The sequence below is a fragment of the Lissotriton vulgaris genome, chromosome 10, assembly GCF_964263255.1.
Source record: "Lissotriton vulgaris chromosome 10, aLisVul1.2, whole genome shotgun sequence".
Lineage (NCBI taxonomy): Eukaryota > Metazoa > Chordata > Amphibia > Caudata > Salamandridae > Lissotriton > Lissotriton vulgaris.
The window spans coordinates 67,154,611-67,167,830 of record NC_141698.1 but is presented as its reverse complement, the minus strand read 5'-3'; the positions used below and the strand labels follow the sequence as shown (position 1 = coordinate 67,167,830).

At 40.4% G+C, this 13,220-nt stretch overlaps 1 protein-coding gene across 4 annotated transcripts in view; it reads left to right on the top strand.

Annotated features, from left to right (window-relative positions):
- The window catches only part of TSC2 (TSC complex subunit 2), a 196,984-nt gene that overhangs the window by 3,950 nt on the left and 179,814 nt on the right, over positions 1-13,220 (top strand). For all 4 annotated transcript variants that reach the window (XM_086940493.1, XM_086940494.1, XM_086940496.1 and 1 more), the window contains exon 2: positions 11,448-11,648. In XM_086940493.1, the coding sequence (XP_086796619.1) occupies positions 11,511-11,648 (138 nt within the window). In that variant the 5' untranslated portion in view covers positions 11,448-11,510. The remainder of the gene's footprint in view (positions 1-11,447; positions 11,649-13,220) is intronic.

The window sequence follows — 13,220 nt, the reverse complement described above, 5'->3', positions numbered from 1 at the left end:
TTACTGAGGAAACTCAGATTGGAAGGGTATGTGATCATGTCTTAAGTTTGGTTGATGATGAGGGGAGTGCAAGAAGGGAAAACAGACCCTAAGCATTGTTTAATGTAATGAGAAAGGGCGTTGAATTGATGGTTGGCAGACGGTCTATGTATACCATCATACCCAAAGACATGTTTTTAAGAAAATGGTGTACAGTAAAGCTTCTTCTTAAAGACATTTTTCCAGGAGGTTATCAGGAGGAAGAGATTGAAAACATAGGCTATTTCAACCCCACAATTACGTTTTTAGAAAGGTACACTGAAGGAAAGGTTTATGTTGCGGAGAGTGGACCATCAATCTTGGGCTGGATGCCTTAGTATCATTTGCATATTATGGTGAACCCTAGGTCTCCAAAACAAGTGATTATGGTTGAAGACGTCAATGTTGAGGATAAACTGGAGTGTGAAAGTAGTGTTTGAGGAGAATCTAGGAGAATTGAAGGGTTACATGCACAGGATTGTGGTCAAGCCAGGTGCTGTACCCGTTAAACATAAGTTGAGAAAGGTTCAGCTCATTGTTGGGGATGAGGTCAGGAAGATGCTGAATGAAATAATAAATGAAGGAGTTATTGAACCTGTTGAGGCTTCCCATTGAGTATCACCAGTTTTTGTTACACAAAAGGCTGATGGTCTATTGAGATTTTGTGTCGATCTCAGAAGTGTCAACCAAAACATTGTCTCTGACCACTTTCCCTTACCCAATATCAATGACCTGTTATTGCTGAAAGGTGGTAAATTATTTTCAAAATTCGATTTGATGACTGCTTTTTAATCAAATTCGTTTGTGTACAATTTCCAAGAATCTTAGAGCATTTGTTGCTGTTGAAGTTACTTTCCAGTTCACAAGAATGCCATTTGGGTTATCTTCGGCAGCTAGTGTGTGCCAGTCGATGGTGCCTTTTGTGTTTATGGGCTTATCAAATGTCATTTACATCCAAGATTATGTACTTTTCTGTGGAGCGACTGTGAAGCAACACAGTCAATCATTGAAACAATCCCTCGATAGATAGGTCTTACTTTACATAAAGAGAAATTTGTTTTTTTGACATAGGAGAGTGAATATTCGGGACACATGATCACAGGTGAAGGAGTGAAACCTAAAAAAGATCTACTTGATGCAATTAAATCATCTCCTTCACCACAGGGCAAAATTCAATTATGATCTTTGCTGGAGTCGATTACTCAAAATTTGTAGAAAATGTTGCTGTAAAGACAGAAAACTTAGAAATACTATTAAGAAACTGATGGACATTTAAGTGGGGTGATGAAAAGAATTGTTTTGAATTGGTAGAGAAATAAATGTTCTGCAGGGATTTGAGTCCCATTTGACATTACATTTCAATCTATTTTGTCTGTTGTTGCCAGTGCAGTTGGAGTTGGGGAAGTATTGTCTCAATTATACAATACTGTTGAGAAGACTGTAGTATTTGCTTTGCGTTCTTTAACTGAAACAGAATATTACTGTCGGATTATGGGGCATGAAACATTGTCTGCAGCTTGGAGCGCTGAATTTTTCAGAACTTAGTAGTGTGGTGTGGGTTTTAAATTAGGTGATGAACAATAGCCCTTGGTAAAAGTTCTCGCTTCTGGTGGAGCGGGTAAAGGCTCAGCCACATTAGCAAGGTTGGCAGCACATTTGCAAGAATTTTAATATGTTGATTATATTTCTGGTTGGCACAATGCCTAGGCGGATGGTCTCTCTCGCATGCCATTGGATTGGTGTGTTGTGTATGAGAAGGCTGTAGTGGCCAGAGAGCATGAAGGAGCTGTAGTTTGGTTGGAAAAGGTTGTTAAGGGTCTCCTTGAGGTTTTCATCAAGGATGAGTGGGTATAGGAAATTTAAACTGAAGTTGTATTGAAAGAGGTGTTACAAATAGTGGTTGAAGGTGGACGCAGGGAGAGTGCAGCGGTTCCTTCTGTCTAGTCTTTTGTCAAGGACTTGGATGAACTATCTTTAAGTGCAAGGCATGTATTAATGAGGGGTGATGGGTATGTTTCCCATGAAAATTTGAGGAAGAGGATTATACAGTTTGTCCACGAGGGGTATTTGGGTCAATCTATTACAAAAAGGAGAGCGAAAGAAAAATGTGGTGGTCAGGTATTGATGCACAGACTGCTCAATGGGTAGATCAGTGTTCCTGGTGCAAATAAATTGAGAATAGACTCAAAGTTGGTCTGCAGTCTGGTGTGAGTCATATTCAAGACCCAGGAGAAGTGTGGCATAGCGTCTGTATGGACTTTATTGGTTCATTGGCAGTAATGAGTAAAAAGGTATGGTTTGCCATGATTTGGTAGATGTTTTTTCGAAATGAGTGGAGGTCAAATTTATGTGTGAGATTTCTACAGAAAGAACTATTTCTTGTACTTGCAGGAATCTTTAAGGTGGAGGGTTGTAGAGGACTGGTGGCACTAATCCAAGGGAGTCTGAGGTTGCTTCTGGCTCTCACTGGGGTCCCTCTGTCTGGGGGAACCAGCGTTTAACCTAGGACGAGTCTCATTCATTCAGTTCCAGGAGTGTTGCCACAAGTGCAGAGCTCCCCTCTTTTGGTTTGTGTAAGTCCTGTTGTCACAGACTCTGGTCTTTTCTTTGGCCTATTTGATGCAAGTTGGATCAAAACTGAGATTCTTGTGTCAAGGGTAGCCCTAAAATCTTAGATTTTTGGGCATTAGGGGTGTGGGTGCTAGTGGACAGTCGGCTACTAGCCCCAGCTGTTTATCAGCCCCTGAGTGACCACATCTGAGGGTATAGGTCACCTTTTCTACCCAGAACCTACTAGTCTACCACTTTAAAAAAAGGTGGAAGTGTTCCTCAACCACACAGACCAGGTAGCCCACCCTAGAGGTGTGGCCATCCTTATGGTTGTGTACACCTCTTGACAACCTAATTTCCCACCCCTTGGAATGCAGCCTGGTTGCATATCACTGGCGGTGCAGTCTTTGAAGCTTACCACCTTAATGTGCCACTTCACTTGCCAGCCTCCCAGGAAAGGAGGTGTGACCTTCTTCCCGTCCAGGCCCTTGTTTCTGACTCCTGGGAGGGTTTACACGTCCTTGTAGGGGGTCATATTTCTGGTTTGGTGACAGCAAGCCAGGCTGGCAGCCAGAGCACAGGGAAGGCTGGAGAAACCAGGTGGGCAACCTCTAAGGTACCCACCGAGAAGTATGAAACATCATCCTCAACACGAGATTCAGGTCAAGGATGAGAAGGCAGGTTGTTTGATACCAAACATGACATATTTAGGTCGTACTGTAATGGAGCTGCCAACCATGGGTTTGCCCGGGTGCCAGCCTGTGTGTTACCCTATGAACCGTGTATCACTTAGAGTGTCCTTTAATGGTAAAGACCACTATATGGATATAAAAGCTTGCACATACATTTCCACACCTTTTAATATAATGCACCCTGCCTCCTTGAAAAGTGCATGACTTACCCTCACATGGTGAGGGCAAAGTTGAGCTCAAGCAGTTTCCAATTCCTTCTGCTGTGGCAGGCCTGCTGTCAGTAGTTTACCTGGGTCACTCATGGTGGCACAAACAGTGCTTCAGGCCCTGGTAACCCCTTTAACACCATTCCCTGGATACCACTGGTACCATATAATAAGGACTTATATGGGGGGTAAAGTCCTAGCTAATTGGGGATACCAATTCACACATATCCGTTTTGGGGAAAGACCACTGGCACTGAGGCCTGTTGGCAGGCTCCAGTGCACAGTCTGAGTCGAAAACCAGCATCTAGTAGTCCAAATGGGGGCAAAAAGCGGGGAGCATCTGCTGATAGACCTGTTTTCGTACACACAGCCTTGTACAACCCTCAAGCAAATGGTATTGTAGAAAGGGCAAATCGTATGGCGAAAGGGACTATTCAGATGGTAATTCAGATTGGCAGAAGTGTGCACAAATAGGTCAATGGCATAGTATGGGTACATCGTACCACCGTAAATCGTGTGACACAAATTTCTTTGTTTGAGGTAATGAGAGATCGGAAACCTACAACCGAATTGGTAACAGTTTGGTTGAAGGAGTGCAACTCTTGCCGACCTGCTTTCTTTTCGCAGAGCGGTCAAGACTTTTCTGTTCCCGTAGTTTTTTCCTTCCTTAAACGCCCATTCTTTCAGTTATGTTGTGTGGCTTCCTTGTCAGGCGCCGGGACGCTCCTTCGCTGGAGCAGCTGTGCGCATAATAAATGCCAGTAACATAACATAACATAACATAACTTGGAGTGTAAGTCTCTTGGTTTCCAGGATGCTGTGTCACGCACAATTGAATTTGGAGATTGGGTCAAAATAAAGGATTGTTGTGTCAGAAGAGGTCTCTCAAAGTTCAGGGGGACTTTTAAAGTCATGTCTGTGCATGAATGGTAAGTGGTATTGAAAAATGGGGACTAGTGGAACAGACGTAGTATGACCGTCTATCAAAATGGGGGGGTTGGGGTGTCATAACTGCTAGGGTGGTTGACCTCGAAGCTGGGAACCGGGCTCGAGTCTCAGCAGGGACGCTCAACATCCTGTGATTCTGGGCAAATCACTTAATATCCCCGTGCCTAACAAAAATGAATGAGTCCATCTGTAATGCAACTGGTGCTCATGTAAAATACTCTGATACCTTCGGGTCTGGTCTGCCCTATATAAAACAAACAAAAAAACTATTGTACTGAAGATTCTTATGCTGATTCCTGGAGTGTGAGGTTCTACCTGAGGCAGTCAGTGTGTAGCTGGCTCAGGGAAGTTCCACTCCGGCAGGCTGAATAAACCCAACTTATTTGAAACCCATTTTCTGTCTGACATATGGTCCTTTCTAAATATCCATTGAGACTTTCATAGAACACCTCCTTCGTTGTCTTTCTGAGACTCCTTTGTCTCATCTACCCCACTGTAAAGGTTCCACTCTGATCACATTATACTGGCTTCGTAGTCTCCTAGATTTGTTGAGGTCACAGCAATGTCACACATTTTCAGAACATTGACATGCACCACATTCTCTGAATCCTTAACGCTGCTAGACACAGACCTCCCCGAACCGTTCTCTCAATTTGTCACAGTAGCACCCTCCAATTCACCTTCACTCTGCAACTCCGGGGTCCTTGTCAATCAGTGGTTCTTAACCTTTTGACTTATGTGGACCCCCAGTTAATCATTACTGGAATCTTGGGACCTCTACTGCATCATTTTTGGAATTCAGGGACCACCTCTGAGTCATTTTTGGAACCTGGGGGCACTGGCCTCAGCAATTCTGATAATTGTAACCACAAAACAATGCACAAAAATATGAAGACATGCATCCATCAAACAAATACACAAATGATTAAATATTGAATTCACAAACCGATATAAAAAAATCAACATTTTTATTTTAAAGGGTAGGTTTGAACTTTCCTAAATTCGTTTGCGGCCACATGTAGTCTATGTGATATTCTGTTTGATGAATTCATACTGCTCTCACAAATTTACAAAACATTTTAAAAGTTTACATTTTGCTTCTTTATTTATAGACTTTTTACTAATTGGTTAATATTATTTAATTTTATAAGCACTCCCAGTCCTCTTGAGTAGGCAGTGCAGGCTCCCTCTTGTCACCGGACCACAGGTTAAGAACGGATCCTCTAAATAAAGCCTCATCACTACCTTTGTGTTGGAATCCCCTCTGTATCCCCAGACTCCTTTCCATAGAACCTACTTCATCACACTCAAACTCACTCAAGTTGTCAGAGAAATCTAAATGACATCACATTGCAGTCTGGCTATAACCTCCCACTTCCCTGTCTCACTCGTGCACTTTCATTCAGGCTTCTATGACTGCTGTGCAGACACACCTATTTGAAACCACCGTGAAGTGAGGACCAGTGTTTTGCATAACATGAAAGCTTACTTTTAAATGTGTTTTCTATTCAAAGCTGTGTAGGCATATAAAAGAAAAATCTTTTAAGGCAGTGGATGAAGGTGGCAATGCATTTTACCCCCTAATGTCTTTGTTAAACAAATAATAGTGTAGCACATGAAAAAGCTTTGGGATCACTATTTCACAACATGGCTAGAAATAGAACTCGGTTAGGCTTAGGATGCAGCAGATATGCAATCACTAGTGTGAATCTATTATTGGGCATGCCCATTTAAGTTTAGAACAGCAGCTGTGACTTCCAGGGAAGTGCTTTCGCAGACATGCGCTTGTGTGCAGCAACGTCCATGCAAAATGTTACACGAAATATTTCTTAGTAGTGCATATTTGGGGTAGCTAGTTTCTAGAAAAATAGATGTTGGCTAACCCTCATTTATTTTGCTCTCTTTTTCCTGTGGAAACAAACACATTTTAGACTTCTACTAAATTGTCATTGGAAGATTAGTGTTACCAGCGTTCCAATTATACTTGGTCATCACACTTTTGACAAGTTGCAGGCATTGAAGCAATCCCAGATGGAAGATGTGGTAGTCTTCCTGCATTAAAGCCTTGCAATTAAGCATTGTTGACAGCCTATGTCAGCATTATCTTTGACTCTGAGGTATGGAACTTGGGAGTAAGCCAGAGAGAATCCAGGAAAGTGGTGAACAAGAGGCTGTGCTCAGGACACAACCATTGATAAGGACACCTTAACTTGGCACTCCCATGGATGGATGATTTTATCATTTTACAATACTCTAGGAATTCCTAAACAGCCCCACCTGGGAGCAAATGACCTAAGATAAATAAAAAGCAGATTTCTGCCATTTCGCCTCCGAGTGTTCCCAACATTGGATACCTACTGAAATGGCACGTTAAACACCATAGACAAAATGCTGACTTTTGAAAAAGAGTGGGAATCTCTGCTACATATTATGTTTATGTTCTGTACTGCTTGATCAACATAGACGGTTAATTCGCCATCAGTTTTATCTCCTGAATGTTCGGACATGTAAAGAAACCATTATAGCAGTTATGAACCCACAAAATGCAATCTTGAACTCCAGGCTTGTTATTTTTTTGTAAACCTTCATTCCTTTGCAAAGGCCACATAAGAGTGAAGCTGTAATGCAGCTGTTTAAAAAAAAAAGAACTGTTTGTTATCAGGGCTCAAAAATCCACTCGCTATGGAGAGCCTGATTTAATCCGGTCGAGCTATTTGTAGGGCCTACTCGCCTGTTCTGGCAGCTGAAACCAGGTGTTCTGCTTGCTCACGAAGTGAATGAGCAATAAAGATGCCTTTGAATCTTGTTATCTTGTCACATTTGCTGGGCTTTCAGAGACAGATGTCAAAGTCAGTTTTTCCCTCTAATATTACTTTTCATTCTGTCACTGAAGTTAGAGGATTTTGTAAAGTGAACTGTTTGATAATTGCGCTGTGCAAAGCATGTGAAATGAAAGACTGTAAGATTTCAGGCTTTTTTTCTAGCACAACACGGAAATAGCTAATAAGTGAACTGTTCAAACATTTCAAATATTTATCACTAGCTATGAAGACACAATTTTGTAATTGTGTGGTTAAAAAAAAAGATTTTTATAGGATCAAAACAAATCAGAAAACTTTACTTGATGATGTGCAAATTCTAAATATTTTTGCTGAAACTCATGTTCTAAACATTGTTTATCACCTTGGCTGCTAGCGGTTTCCCCCCCCAGTGCTGGAATCACAGAGTTCCCTTTATTCATGACGAGCTCAGCTCATCATAAGCACAGCTCAACTGTGCCTCATGACGAGCTGAGCTCGTCATGAGCATCGAAGGGGTTATGCGCTATATAGTTTTATCAGTAAAACTACATGTTGGTGGGAATGTTTTGTGGCCATGTCAAAGGAAAATGTGCTATCTGTAAATGACGGTGCACTATCACTTCATGTTTAGTAATATATTTATAACGAGCATTTTCAACGCAATAGGTCTCGCATTTACGCGAGTTTAGGCGATTGGCATTTTAAATGACAATGCCTTTTTTATGTTTTGGTTTAAAAAACATAAATAAAAGGCACTGTCATTTACGGTGCCAGTAGCTTAAACTTGCATAAATATGAGACCTATTGCATTGCAAATGCTTGTTATTTTCTCCCTGTCAGAATTCTGACAGACTTATAAATCCTTCAAACACTTAAGCACACATGACCATTGGTCTGTGCAATTTGCAGAGGGGCCAAGCACGGACTCGATAAACATTTATTTTGAACATCTTAATGACCCACTGACAGATAGTGTGTCGCGTAGATTATTCAAGTTACTCGACCTGCAGGTCTAGTAACAGTTTTATGATTTTTCTAGCCCTGCTGTATGATATGATTTTACCAGTATTTAATACAACAATTTCTGTTACTGTTAACACAGTACAATAGCACTGTCACTTTATATTTAATTGTGCCCACTTGATGACTTTGATTTTAACTTGTTATTATATGTATATATGTGTAATTGAAAAAGTTTTTTATTAATATGCAATAAGCTATTTATTATTATTATTATTATTATTATTATTACAGTGTTGATAACAGTTGGTGTGTCCTTCTGTGTAGATACATAAAATTGTCACTGGCCGCAATGCCAGAGTTTTGGGATGTCTTCCAGGTGTTGTATCCATTCATTATTATTTTTGGGGTTCAGTAACGAAGAGTCTGCTTTGTTTCTGCACAATAGCTTACTCCAAACCTTTACCTGGGTACTTTTGTCGTATATCATGCAAACCAAAACAGTACCCTGAACATTTAAATAATATATTCCACAGAAGTACAGACAAGATAGGTCTCTCTCACTCTGCTTGATGTCCTTTGAGCTTCATACTCTGGAGTAAAGCAATTAGTATTCAGTCTTCACTGACAACACATTGCATCAATAATTACTGACAACACATTTTTGAATAAGTTACCAGCCCATGAAGAACCCACAATTGGTGAAAAATTAGGGAATCAACAGGGAAGAGAATTTACACCAGGTAGATCACTGGTGCAGCAGCTTAGTTGACAGAGAAAATAGAAGACTTCAGTGACACAATATTGAGTGTAATTTTATGCAGAGTTGATTGTTTGAGGCAGTTTTTTCCTGTTGGTCCAGTCAGTATTCACGAAACGTTGCAAAAACTGCTTAAAAACCTAGTTCCTGCTTTAGGCTATGACAGCTAGCAGTTTCATTCTTCTTTTGAGAACCTGGTGGAATATAAATGAAGAGACAGAAGCCTCTTTACCTCTACGTATTTATGCTTCCTAAGATATACATAAGTACATTGTTTGCATATTTGACTTAATTCCTCAGGGTATCTGTTGCATCCAAGAAACACGGATGTATGACGTTACAACGCATACTTTTACTCCGCATACCATTACAACGCGGTATTCACAACGCATACCACTACAACGCATAGCGCTTTGGGGTGCTGGATAGTGGTAAGTATAATTTACTATTCTAACTCCAGTCCCCGTGGACCCTAGGGAAGGTGTTGGATAGTAAATTAAACTTACCTCTTATCCTAGAGCGCCCCCCAGCGCTATGCGTTGTAATGGTATGCGTTGTAATGCCTGCGTTGTAGTGGTAGTGCGTTGTAAAAAATGCGTTGTAACAGGTGAATACCAAGAAACACAGTAGAGAGGAGTAAACTTGTAGATTAAGTTTAATCTTGTAAGACAAGTACAGCACCAGATCTGTCGGTGTTCTTCCATCAAGCTTCAGTCTTCAACTGAAGATTACAAGCTTAACATTCTATAATTACCTAGCAACCTAAGCACTAGGACAAGCAGTCTAATGGAGAACACATAGAACAACTAAGAAAACATAGGATAAGGAAACACAGGATATAACAGTATCATTAAAAAAGAACGAACTGCCAAGATGTTGCTTGATTCAGGAATGTAGTGACGACAAAATTAGTATTAGAAAAATAAATGTGATGTGCCTAACGACTGCCATAACACTGATAGTTACTTGCAAGTTTGAGTGATCAGTCCTGATTTCAAATTGAAAGCAAACTCCCATAAAGCGGCATCTCCACTGCAAAAAACAGACTTCATTGCAAGACTTTCCTATTGTCTTCTTGAATACTTTCACAGCCAGAAAGAGAATTGGAAGGGACAAGTGAATGGTTTGGATGAAGTTCATAACCCTGTATTTATGATAGAATGGTGACAACCGCTCTACCTTAATCTACAGTCTGAATAATGAGCTTCTACGTGGAACAGATCTGAGGAGAGTTCACTTTAATTTATCAAGTCCTCTATTAATCTTTTCTATCAAAAATCTTTTGAACGTGTCTATTTGACAAGAAAGATGTATCCAAGGATTAATCCCAATTGTCTATTGAACAATACTATTATTTAATGGTTGTGGATGTTGCCCAGTTAGTAACAACAGTTTACTTGCAGTAATCCATAGGCAACTCACCAAAAAGTTTAAAATATTCCAAGGACTCCTTTTCAAATTCATGCTTGTCAAGTTTTACCTTCATGTTTTGGCGTCCAAATGATGAAGAGAAGATGAGCATGTTGTTGAGATAGTTTGACTGTCAGTCACACAAGGCACGTTGCAGCCGTCCACGTCCCCCATACCCTGTCATGCTTTAAGGGGCATCTTCTGGCTTTGTAAACTACCCTCTCAAGGGTGCAGCAGTGGTAAATACCGATTTTGTCAATTCTTGTTACATGGGAGGGTGTGGGGATTACGTGCCATCCCTTTTTTTAGCTATGTCTCCTTTGAATATTAAGTAACCTAGACCAATAAATGTATGTTGACCCAATTTACCTCAATTTCTTTCATGAGGGTAGGTTTGAGTGATAACTCAACAGGACGGCCTAACACAGAGGTCTGACTTGTTTTAGCCTTCTAGGTTGAGCAGTCCTCCTGTGCGCCTAACAAAGTTAAATGTTTGGGATTTATTCCGGACTAACTCTACCTCAGATAAACTCAGTAGTCTCTACATGCTTTTTCAATTAAGGAAAAGCTTTGCTCTTTGCCCAACCATCTTTAAGAAAAAGGCTATCCGCAACCGTAATTTATTTTTAAAAAAAATGCTGCGGTAAGAACAATCTTTAGCAAACCGGATTCAATTTCTGAAAGTCAGATGTCTCCACTGGCTTTCGAAGAATAAGAGACTACAATTCCAAGTCTTATGTTAATGCCATAAGGCATTCTATGGAAAGGGTCAAGATTCCTTTAGGGCTTGTTCCCAAAGAAAGAGGAGGGAGAAGATTAAGATTTTGCAATCTCCTTCTGCTACATGTTCCCAGGGTAAAATAAACAAGAACCGGAGGGAGGGCTTTTTCTGTGGCTGTTCCTCGATTGAGCAGTTCAGGAAGAACTTGATTATTTGTATTTAGCCAGTGTTTATGCCTTTCGCCACCACTCGATTTCCCTATACATGTTCTGTTAGTGCCAAGAAACCATAGGATGTTAGTTGTACTTTAGAGATACTATATTGTCTTTCTGTCAGAAATGCTTTTATGTGTACTGGCTTTTATCTTATTTGCATTTGTAGGAGCCTCTTTCAAATGCTGATCACTGACCTGTGTTTGTGGAAGCACGTCATCCTATCTCTACCATGGCGAAGATGCCGGGCAAGGACACAGGCCTGCGGGAAAAGTTCAAACACTTTTTAGGTCTAGGTCCATCAAGTTCCAAATCCAGGATATCAGAGGGCAAGCGGGCAGAGTTCATAATCACAGCAGAAATATTGAAGGTAAGGTCTTGCTCATTAGTGGTTCAAAAATGTCATTTATTGTTAAAGTATGCTGTGGGTAGCATTGGGTGCTATTGCGATGGAAGCTAAAGTTGTATGTATTAAAGCTTGTGAGTTTCCTTATTCTTTAAATATAGGCTTTGGGAGCTAGATACCCCTTATCTAGTGAGACTTGAGCTAGTTGTCCTAGTTTGCTGGTCTTGCTGGACCATTGATGCTTCAGTGATTAAGAAGGAAGTCAAAGGCTGCTCGCCTTTCTGGATTAGGGTTGTTTGATGGGTTAGAGAAATGGTCTGGTACCTTTATCTGTAGAAGAGTGAGCTAGTTATATGTTGGAAGCAAGGGGTATAAGATGAAATGTGACCCTCTGTAAACATATTTAGCTAGCCTTTCTTGACATATGACCTGCTTAGGATTGGAATACTTCTTTGGGAAAGCCATTGGATCTTAAACATTTATATGCTGAACATGGAGTTAGACCTCCTCTGTTAGACATGTGGTCTAGGCATGGTTCTGACATAGAAGGGTAGATCTCAAAACCTTTATGGTGAAAGGTGAGCTAAATTTCTACATTTCCTGACCTTGGGATATTTTAGGGAAAGGGACCTGAAACTTTAAGCCATTAAAGAACAAGCAAGACCCCATTTACTGTGGTACCTCCAGGCCGAGGTATGCTTCCGGGATGGAAGCTGGATAATCAGCCCTTTAACCTGTGAATTATTTTTATTCTTTTTATTTCCGTTGCCCTTGGGAAATGGCAGAACTGTTTGCTTCAGGGCCAGATGATAGATTTTTTGCCAATTCTGTGAAGTTTACATGATGACGACTAATCTTTATTACCACTGAAAGCAACGATGGAATCATGACCTCACAAACCTAGTGAGGTCACAAAGTAAATGCCTTAAGACTGAGCCTGTGTAACTCTGGCAGATTCCATGCTTCATGCTTCTGAGTGCAATTAGAAACCTTTACTCTTTTCTGCACTGGCATCCACGTTATGGTATGTTTCACCTTTACATTTTACTGATAAGTATTCCCCGATGTTACGTTGTTTATCTGTACAATGAAAATGCTAACTTGTCTTTCATCTTTCTGAAAATGTTTATCGTTATCATAGTTTTATTTCTGGTTTTGGCATTGCTTTAAAAATGTTTTTGATGTGTTTTCATAAAGACTTGTATCTTTGTTTATACTGTCTTGGGTTTTGTTTATCCTCTGATAGTGTCTCCAGTTTCTTCATGTGCCGCTTCATGTCGCCGCAGACTGAAGCTGGGCTTTTGCTCCATGTGCTGTACATTATTATAGTATTTTGTTTCTCTATCATTGCACATTGAGCATGCTGCTGTTTACTGCCTCGGTTTGTTGCTACTCTTAAGCTACTTTCCCAGTTTAGTGAATATTAATGGTTCAGTTTTTAACCTCTACATATGAATTGCGTTAAACTTTCTCCTGCTTTCAGATTTCTACACAGTTCTCTAAATTACTCACTACCAGACCACTGTATCTCTTACGCTTCTCGTTTATGCATTTTGATAAATGTCAATTATCAACCTATTTAACCCTTTAAGTTGT